Here is a 10,215-nt window from a genome sequence, read left to right as displayed (position 1 = left end):
GAGGGAGGGGGAGGGAGGGGGAGGGCGGGAGGGAGGGAAGGTGGGAGGGAGGGCAGCGGCCCCGAGTCCGTGTGCGCCGGCGGGGGCGCCCGAGCTGGGTCAGAAACCCCATTAGGCTCGGCGTGCGGTGGCTTCTAATCTGGGCGAAGGCGGCTCCTTTCACGGCCGTTTAAGCTCGCGGGGCTGGGACAGGGAGACCCCAGGTCCCTGCTCCGCTTCTCCCCTCGGGTGGAAGGGGCGACTGGGGCGAAGGAGCCACTTCCTCCCGGGCGCCCGCGGGGGAGCCTCGGGGCGCTTTTCTCTCCCCGTGCTCGGCTCGGCCGCGGAGGACGTGGCGGCAGCCCGCCGCTCCCGGCCTGGCTCGGGCTTGTTCTCCCGGCTGGTGCTCGGCCTGGGCTGGAGGCCCAGCAACTCCGACTGCTGGGGAAGGGCGCCACCTCCCAGCGAAAACTGGCACTGCAGGCTCAGGCCCGCGGGTCACCTCAGGGCTCCGCCCCGCCTCCGCAGGGGATGGAGCCCTGGCTGCCACGGCGGCGCTTACGCTCGCTTTCCCGCGACAGAAGAACAAGGACCACTCATCTCGCCGGAACAACGCCAGATCCACAAGCTCCCCGGCCGTCTCAGGAGCCCACTCCACATGGCACCCACGCGGTGCAAGGGGTGGGCATCGAAAGCCCTAAACAGAAGCAACAGGAAGACCACGGACTCTCGTGGATCCCCAGGCCACTTCCACAGCCAGGCACCTTTAACTCCCCTGTCACCTCACAGGCAGGTGGCCCTGCTAGAGGGAGGCCTGGCACACTGGGAGGCCCTGCCCAACTAACCCCCTACTGCCTCGGTCTTCCTCTCTATAAAATGGCTTTAATGACAGTAACTTTCCCCGTGAGGCATTATTAGGGTTAAGTGAGTTAGTGTAAGAGCCAGCTTGACACCAAGAAAAGGTGCCTGTCATTGCCGCCCACTTCCCAGGGGCGCAGAAAGGAGCTCAGCCCAACAGCTCAGCTTCCTTGGGCTCGAGGGCTGGGGCCCTGCCCATGGTGTGAGGCCCCTAGAGTCCCCTGGACCCCTCTCTGGAGCTGTGGACAGTGCAAGACCGTGGATATAAGGTGTGTAGGGAGAGCCACACTGCCACTGAGAAACTAACTCCAGCCACCCACGCGCTGGCCCGGAAGAGGCCAGGCAGGCGAGCAGGACAGCTCTCCTGGGCAGGAGGACTCCTGGTGGGGCTCTGCCTCGCTGACATCCAGGAGGACTGACAGCACACACACACAAACTTTGAAGAGCTCCGAACCGCCAGGCTTCTGCACAGAGGAGATGAAATCCAGGCGCGGCAGCTCACGCACACCAAGAAGCTGCCACCTGCTCACCGACCATCCGCCTGCAACCCCCACCCTGGAGCCCTCTCTGGCCCTCTCAGGACAGGCCCTCTAGGGGCCTAAAACCCCCAAATCATTCTTCTCCTGAGCCACGGCCATGCTGAGTGCTCCTGGGGATGTGGTCCAGGATGATTCACACTGGCCTTGCCAGGGGGAGCTGGGCCTGGGGATCCTCGGAAAGCCCAGGAGCCCAGCTGGCCTGCGAAACCAAGGGATTTCAGAGTGGGGGAGGGGCCACCCCCGCCTACCCTGGCGCCTCTTGGTCCTAGGCACCACTTCGTCATTTCACCATGTCTGCAGAGCACAGGACACAAACACACACATGCACACACGCGCACCTCACCCCTCCCGCATACAGCGTGCACAGGACAGGGTGTGTGGCACGCACAGCGCCGGCCTCCAGCTACAGCCTGCGCCTGGGCTGCATGAGACGCAGGCGCACGTGTGGGCTGTTGTGCGGAGCAGAGATGGTCAAGTAAATCACCTCCAGCCCTTCCGGCTCCAGACCAGGCCTAGCTGTGCCTCACACCACGAGCCAGTAGGAGCGGTGCTGATTTTAGCTCTCTCGTGAGGGTCACCAGGAGGCCGCAGGCAGGCAGGCAGGCAGGCAGGCACGACTCGATTTGGAAGGCAGCGCAGCATTTGCAACCCCTTTCCAGAAGAGGAAAGGCATTTGAAATGAAGGGCCCGTCGTGCCTGCCGCCCCAGGAGTTCCCAGGGAGGAGCCAAGCCCCGGTCTCCAGTGGCTTCCTTGAGGCCCAGCTTGCAGGCAGTTGCTGCGGAATGATCAAAACCCCGGTGGAGCTGGTGCAGCACACAGACCACGCCAGGGTCGCTGTGGGTGACATCACTGGGTCCTGGTAGAGGCCCCTGGGCTCTGAGGTCTCTGCTCAGGAAGACGACATGGCCGAGGTCACATGTGAAAGGAAGTATTTCCAGGCAAGCTGACACATGTGGTCTAGCGCCTGCCTCTCCTGTGTCATGGTACTGTTAAACTGGTCTGGGGAGGTACAGCCACTACAGAGGCCCTGGCCACCTGGTGACCCTCTAGCAGGCACTTCTGCCAGGTCTGGCCCACTGAGTCCACGGGGGACACGGGGATCCCCCCCCCGTGACACAGCCTGCAGAGCTGGGTCATCTGCCATGACCAGTTAGGTCAACAGGCCTCTGTCCCTTGTCTATGGAAGGTCCTGCATGAGGCCACCAGCACAGGTGACAACAAGGATTCAGAGCTCCACAGCCATTCCCACAGCTCTCTGGGCGAGGTACTCTGCCAGAATTGTCATCTGGGGAGGGGGGCAGCTCTGCGGGGCTTAGAGAACCTCCCAGTGAGGACCCACTGCAGCCAGGTGGGTGCTGGGAAGGCACACCTGCTTGTCGCCATCACAGTCATAAACCTGAGGTCCACAGGTTGATAAGCTGCAGGTCCCAGGGCCAGGAATGATGGCTAGGAGAGGACAGGCCTCTCCCTGAGCGCCTCTCCCAGCGCTCCCTGAGAAAGAACAACGCTGCAGGACAAGGTACCCTTTTGCTATTTAAAATATGCCTATTGTTCACAGCCATTGGCAAATATTTTGAGGGGCTCAAGCAGGGAGGAGAAGGGAGGAAAGGAGGGAACAATTGGAGAAAGTGAGAGGGAATGAGAAGGAAGGGATGGGAGGAGAGGGGAGATAAGACGGAGAGAGCGGCTGACAGGAGCCGGAGGGTGCCACTGGTGACCCTTGCGCTTCTGCCCTGTCCTGGAGTCTCCTTCTTCCCTTTCTCTGCTGAGGACAAACAGGGAATGGACTCAACCCTCCAGCCTGGGGGCCCCTCGGGGAGCCCGAGCCCAACGTCCCCTCATCTGCCTTCCCAGCAGCTCTGTGTATCCCTGTTCCTCCCTTCCCTCCTAGCTGCCCCCAAGGGCCTAGGCCTCCCCAGTCCCTGCCTAGCCCTGCTTTCTGCCTCTAGGTTATGAAGCAGGTCCCCAAGAAGGGCTCCTCCCTCCTGGGGAGGGGCACTCAGCAGGGCCAGGCTCAACCAGGGTCGGGGAGAACTGTTGCCCGGGAGCCACTTTGTGGGGTCTCTCAGTGCAGCCAGTAAGGGCTGGGTGATCACAGGACCTGGTGTCCTCTGTGGGCCATCCTTCTCTTCTCCACCACTTCAAGCGATTTGAGCTCCCCTGTCCCCAGGGGTGGATGCCCCATCTCCTGAAAAGGGCTCCCTGCTCTCGAGAGAAGACCATTTTCTCCACTGAGGCTCAGCCTGAGAGGCCAGCTCTGTCCCTACCCTCTCCTCCGCCTGCACCTGCACACACACACCCCTCCCTCTCCTGCCCAGTCCACACCAGTCAGCAGGAAGCCGCAGCTCAGAGCCCATCAGCGGCCCAGGACTGTGCCCCTCACGTTCCTGGTGCATGAGAAGATTTGGAAGACGCCCGCCCTCAGGGCTGCCCTGTGACTTCCAGACCCCCTGATGTTCTGCTTCCTGGGCCAGAGAACTTGCCCTGGCTGGCAGAGGACAGTCTGGCTTCTGGGAGAAGAGTGGAGACGTGGACTACCAGGCGACGTCATGACGGAAACACCGCGGACTCAGTCTCTAGGGTGTATGGGAAATGCCTAAGGGCAGGGTTATCAGGACAGCCAGAGGCTGGAGACAACGTGGCTACTGGCAGAAGGCACCTGTCCTCCAGGAAGGGGTGGTCCCCACACAGTGCTCTGCTCCAAATCGCCCTTTTCACCCCTGGGCATGTTGGCGGGTGTGTGTACTCCCAGCACTTGGGAGGCTGAGGCAGGAAGATCGCTGAGTTCAAGTCCAGCCTGGGCTACTGAGCGAGACTTTGTCCTCAAAAGTCCTTCCCACCTACCCCCGTGATTGGCGCTGTCTCTGAAGAAGCCTCCTGTTTTCTATTCCCTGCGGTCGCTTGTGGGACACAAGGGTGCTGGGCTCAATCTGTGCCCTCGGCCTGATTGCTCCTCACGGCTGACTCAGCTGTGACTCACCAGGCCCAGTCCAGAGCCCAGGGCTCAGGAGCAGGGCGGGTGCACGCGTGTGCTGGGGGAGGGGCTGCGGGCCACGTGTATCTGAAAGCCTAGGACGGCTCCCTGATCTTCAGGTGCTCTGCTGCCCGCTTTTACCAGCTAAACCTAGGTCAGTGCACTTTGTTCCTTCTGCAGCAGCAGGCGCCCAAAGCTCCCCCTCAGGGAGTGGGAGACCCGCTCTTTCCAGAACTGCTCTGGCACTGTTCAGAGTCTTAAGTCCTCAAGGATGTGCATGCCCACCACAGCCCTTGGCAGGACAAGACCACCCACATGGGAGCCGGCAACCTGCTGTCCTGCGTACAGATGGCTCTAGGGACCCAGTGTGTCCCCTCTCCCCGGGGCTCCTCAGCCTCGCGCTTTCCAGCATCCACTGTCTCGTCAGACTCTGAGTCCTGGAATTTGTCACTGAAGTATAGAAGAGGGCGCAGCACAAACCACCTCCGGAATCAGGGTGAGGGGACAACTGTGTGGACTGGGTGGGTGGCAAAACCCACAGCTGCAGGGGCCCTGCCAAGAAGCCACTGCCACCTGAGCAGGGGTCATGGGCTTGCGGCTGGGTGTGGAAGAAAAGGAGGGCAGAGGCCTTCCCAGGCCAGAAAGATGAGGACACGGGACCACGGGGACCCCACCTTCCCTGGACCTGATGGGACCTGAGCCTGGGGCCCCATGCTTAGGGCACCTGCGAGGGCTGCGTCTACTCCGATGCCTACACTCTGCTTCTGACCTCCTGAACTTCAGCCAAGGAGACGCTGGGTGCGTCCAGAGGTGCAGGGCTCCCCATGTGCCCTTGGCGGCCCACGCCGGAGGTGGCGGCAGGACTCTCCTGGAGTCCTCAGTGGGAAGCAGGGGGTGCAGCCAGAGGTCCCCCGAAGGCCCTTCCTTCCCCACCTGCTGCAAAAGCTGGGTGCACAGCCCGCAGCCCACAGTGTGTGTACAGCATTCTCCTCCACCACAACGAACCCAGGCGAGGTGCTGCCCAACACTGGGCAGAGGTCAGCGTGACCAGAAGATGCCGGCAGGGGCCCTTGTTCCTGGCTCTTTGTGACAAGAGCCTTTCCTCTGCTCTTCCTGTTTCATTGTAACAATCACCTGAGCCCTGGCAGCAGACAGAGCTGGACACACCATGGAGTCCCCTCCCCAGGCCCCTGTCCTCAGTCATGGGTGGGAACAAGCGCACAGGATGGCAGGGCTCTGGCAGCTGACAAGACAGTGCCCCTGCCTGCAGCGAGTCTGACGCAGGTAACAGACGACCTGACCTGCATCCCCCGGGCAAGCTGGGTCCATCCCTGGAGCTTCTCAAGTGGGGACCAACCCAGAAGAGACAGAGCCGCGTTTCCACTGTCCGATCCCCCTCACCTCCCCACCAGGCCCTCGCTGCCAGTGACCACCATGAGGCTGCTGGCTGGATGTGAACGGTGGCCATGGCGCACCTTTCAGAGCTGAAAATTGGCTCCTCTCCTCCCCGTCAGCCTGCTCACGGTTGCCATGTGTCTAATTCAGTTTAGCTAGTAATTAGTTTTGTATTACTTTACACGGTGATGTTAATACTGATTACAGGGCCTGATAACTTTAGTAATAAATACAACCCAAGGCAGCAAATTACCTTGCTCCTGACTGGAGAAGTCAGTGCAATGAGAAGTAAATTGCTCCCAAGGAAGGAGGGGCTGTGGGGAAGATTTACAGCGCCCTGCTCACCCACTGGTGTCACAGACACCGTCCCCTCCTGCTGTGGGCTCAGGCCCAGGCGCAGGACAGGGCAGTGGGCAGCTCCAGGGCAAAGACGGCGCTCCCTCCCTGCCACCCACACGACTGCGCTGCTCCCCATGTCTCCGGGTGGTGTGGACAGGAAGCCGGCATGGAGGGCTTGTGGGTGGGCGGCTGCTGAGGCGCAAGCTGGTCACCGCGGGGAGCTGTTCCTCCGCCTTCACTTGTTCCTGGGAGTGGGTGAAGCGGACTTCCATGCTGGGACAAGAAAAGATGCGGACTCTGGCCTCACAGGATGAAGAGGTGAGGCCAGCACCCCATTCTGTCTGGCCCTGCCCGTCCTCATACCCTGGAGCTGCCCGTGGCGCAGTGCAGGCCCCAACCCCTGCACACGGTTTACCACGCAGAGGGCCAGAGAACACAGAAAGGCCAGAAGGGAACAAGTACAGGGGCGTTCTGTGTGCACTGGGCACCAGGGCGTTCTGTGTGCATTTATACCTGCAGCCTTGCTGGGGCATGAGGGGCACTGAGAAAGGCTGTGCCCAGCTGGGGGCCCACGGTAATGAGAGAAACACTTCCTACTTAAAGTAAGCCAACCCTGAAGACAGGCACAGAACATGGGTAGGGAAGCCAGCCAGGGTCACGGGCCTCTCTTCCACAGCAGTCTGTCTGCACCTCCTGCCCTTGTCCTCTTCCTCCTCCTTCTCCTCCTTCTGCTCCGCCTCCTCTCCCCCATCTTCCTGCCTGGGGGCTCCCTCACATACCCAGACGCAACCTGGGGGCCCAATGCACACCGGCTCTTTTCTTTCCACGTGATCCCCGCTCCTGGCCAGATGCTTGGTGCATACAGCTCCAGTGTCTCTCACCCTAGCTTGCAGCGCCCCAGGTCACCGGCAGAGTGTGACACCCTAGATGGCGAGAGGGCTTTGGACTCTCTAGACATTGCCAGCTCAGACTAGGTAGGGTTCAATCCAACCAGCTGGTAGCCAGAAAAGGCTTGTCACAGAACACGGTAGGTGAGCTGGTGAAACAATAAGACTGGGGGTTCACAGGGCTTCCTCGTTTTAGAAGGGTGGGAGTTCAAGCTCAGAGTGGCTAAGAGCTGGCCTCGAGGTTACCCAGCCAGAGCCTGATGGGAAGGGGTGAGGGCAAGGGCACCGGAGCTCAAGGTCACTGCTACAGAGCTTCCCAGCCCCATGGGGCCATGCTTCTTGCCCCATCTATCTGAACAGGAGGCTGGGGGCAGCTGCATGGGCCACAGGTGAGCCCAAGACCAAGAGCCCAAGAGCCTGGATCTGCCTCACTTCCCCCACGACTAAGAGACCAACCTCTTACACTCTGCTGGGAGGCTCCCTGTAATGCCGCTTGCACCACTTCTCAGGGGCATGGAATGCCAGCCCTTTGTTGAAAATCACAGGGCAAGACCAGGCCCAGGGTCTTTTGGGGTGAGGACAAAGTTTACTCAGAGCCACGGCTTTGTGAGCAGTAGGCTGTCACTCAATAGTTGGCACCTGATGGGCCAGCTGCTCATATGGAGCTGCTGGGAGGACAGATGGCCCCGGCGTGCTGCACTCCCCACCTGTCTGCACGAATCCCACAGGCCGCCCACCATAAGAGCAGGTAGTATCCGTCTGGCTGATGGGCACTCACTTCCCAGCAGGCTAATCCACAGGCTCAGTGGCCCTCAGACAGCAAGTTCCCAGCCCAGGGAGGGCCTGAGAAGCAAGGTGTGGCTGTGGGGAGTGTTTCTCCTTTTGTGAGGGTGTGAGCTGACCCGGCAGCTCGGCCAGGCTTCCAGAAGCCTGGGGCAGTTCCTTCATTCACAGATGTGTGCATCCTCAATGGGCATCATCCGGGATCCAGAAAGCAATATTCCGGGGCAGGGGTATCTCCCGGAGGCTCTGGAATTCGGTCAGTCCAGCCCCGCCCCACAGGCATTTCAGTGACCACAGAATCCACCTTAGCAGCCAGACGTGGCTAAAGGTATAACCACGTGCCCTAAGCCCAGGCGCAGCCACCAAGGTGGGACAAGAGTAGCAAACATCTTTGCCTTTGTTAAGTGTCCCGGAGATTTTCACCAGTGAGCTTCCCTCTAAACTCCCGCTACAAACAGAGACACTAGGTTTCCAACGCTGAATTCTAAAAACTTGGCTTCAAGCAGGGAGGGCTGTGGTGGGTCCCAGAAGGAGGTGGCCCACAGCCGAACTGAAGGACACAGTCCCTAGAGGAATCCCAGCTCAGCTCAGAGAGGAAAACTGCCGGAGCAAGCAAAGAAAACATCATTTCCCCAGCTGCTGACTGCCGAAGGGAGGCCGAGGCCTGGAGCTGACCGGGGTGCTGAAGTCAGTCACTGGCCCGGATCTGCGACCCGGTGTGGGCGCGGTACCCAGCACTGCGTGGTGGGCGTGGATGGGCAGACACCTCGCTAGACAAAGCTTCCTGCTAAAGTCAAGCCAAAAGTTTCTCTCCTGAACATGGGATCTTTTAAAAGACGCTAAGAGGAGAAACTTGATGAGGAAAAGCACCTTGTGTCTCCTGATGGCAGATTACCAGGAAACATCAGAGGGCCCTTGGGCAGCCACTTGCAGGGCCACCAAGAACCCGCTGCCTCTTTGCCAAGATGTGTCAACAGAGAATGGCACAGCCCTCTGCAAAGACAGCCTGTGCTGCTGGAGACTCGGTGGCTCCTTCTTGCACGTGTGCACGTGTGTGCCCGCACGGCATGCCTGCCTCTGTCTACCCACACACACAGCCAACACCCCTCCCCACGCCCTCCCTAGGGGAGCCAGGAAACTTCTCTCCCAGAGGCCACATGGAGCCCCGCTGGGGCAACCGGCTGGCAAGCAGCAGCTCCACAGCAGAGGTACTGAGAGTGAAGGTGACAGAACCCCGCTGCAGGGTCAGGGAGCACTGTGCTTCCTGGGCAGAGCCAGGCACACCAAGGACTTGCAGGAAACAAGGGAAGCTTGTTCCAGATCGCTCTCACGGCTCGCTCGCTCTCCTCTCCCTCCTCCTTCTCTCCCGCCCTCCCATCTCTCTTTGTTTCCTCTTTTATTCTGCGGGAGGGAAGCTGAGAGGGAGGTAGAGAGGTCCTGCAGCTGGGTGGGGGTGAAGGGGCTGGCAGCCATCCCCTCCTAGACTTGGACTTCTAAGTCCGGAATCTCTCCGCTCAGAGCACGGCACAGTGGCACCACGGAAAGGGCACTTTAATGTCACCCCAGCTCTGGAGGCCCTTCCCAGTGCCCTGGGGCCAACGCGCCCGCCCCGCAGGGCGCTCACAGGCAGCGCTTCTCCACCAAGACCTGCCGTTCCGCGATGTATTTTTAAAATGGAGAACACCAGCCCCGCACGCGTACATTGTTCAGGGGATGAGGAACCGCCGAGGTGCCCAGCCGTGCCCCCCTGCCCGTGCCCGCGGAGCTATCACACACCCCTGTGGCCACCGCCCCACGCCCTCCACAGGAAGCCAGCAGAGCTCCGTGAGCTCCCCGCCTGCCCTTGCGGGGCTCTGGACACAATGCCCACCGCCTGTCTGGGTGCTGGGGGGCGCGTGGTGCCTGAGACAAGGGAGGAGCCATCCCGACTGCGCGGGGGGCTAAGTGAGCCCCTCGGCCTCAGAGAGCGGGGAAGGGCTCGGCTCGCGGCTCCGAGTCTCCTCCCGGGACCGCGGCGGCCAGCGACGACCCCCAGCGCTGCCCTTTGAACTTCTCAGCGGGAGTAGGGGGCAGGGAGCCCGGGAAGAGGGGTCATCTGTGCCAGAGCGGGGGGCCCCCTCCGGCACTTGCACCCCTCCCTGCGACCCAGAGCCAGTGCGCGACTCGGACCCCCTCTGAATCAGGGCCGGGCCATCTGGGCAGGGGGCTTCCCGACTTTGCGGGGCTCCCCGGAGTGCCCAGGAGCCTGGCGGGAGGAAAATGGCGTTGAACGCACGTACTTGGGTGAGTTCTGTGCCCATCAGGATGAGGAAGAGGAGGCTGAGGAGCTTCCGGGCCGGTGGCATGTCTCGCGGCCACTCCGACGTCCTGGCGTGCGGGCCCTGGGTGCTGCCGGCCGGCGGCTGCGTGGACGCGGACGCGCTCCCGGCTCCGGCTCGGCTCGGCTCGGCCGCGGCGAGG

General features: G+C 61.4%; 1 protein-coding gene across 2 annotated transcripts in view; it reads right to left on the bottom strand.

Annotated features, from left to right (window-relative positions):
* Olfm1 (olfactomedin 1) overlaps nt 1-10,206 on the bottom strand; it is a 33,961-nt gene extending 23,755 nt beyond the window's left edge. For both annotated transcript variants that reach the window (XM_004640418.3, XM_004640420.3), the window contains exon 1: nt 10,035-10,206. In XM_004640418.3, the coding sequence (XP_004640475.1) occupies nt 10,035-10,100 (66 nt within the window). In that variant the 5' untranslated portion in view covers nt 10,101-10,206. The remainder of the gene's footprint in view (nt 1-10,034) is intronic.
* Between the last annotated feature and the right edge of the window lie 9 nt (nt 10,207-10,215).

Source organism: Octodon degus, unplaced genomic scaffold, assembly GCF_000260255.1.
Source record: "Octodon degus isolate 3935 unplaced genomic scaffold, OctDeg1.0 scaffold00123, whole genome shotgun sequence".
NCBI lineage: Eukaryota > Metazoa > Chordata > Mammalia > Rodentia > Octodontidae > Octodon > Octodon degus.
Note: the sequence above shows the minus strand (reverse complement) of the source record. Positions and strands in the feature narration are given on the sequence as shown.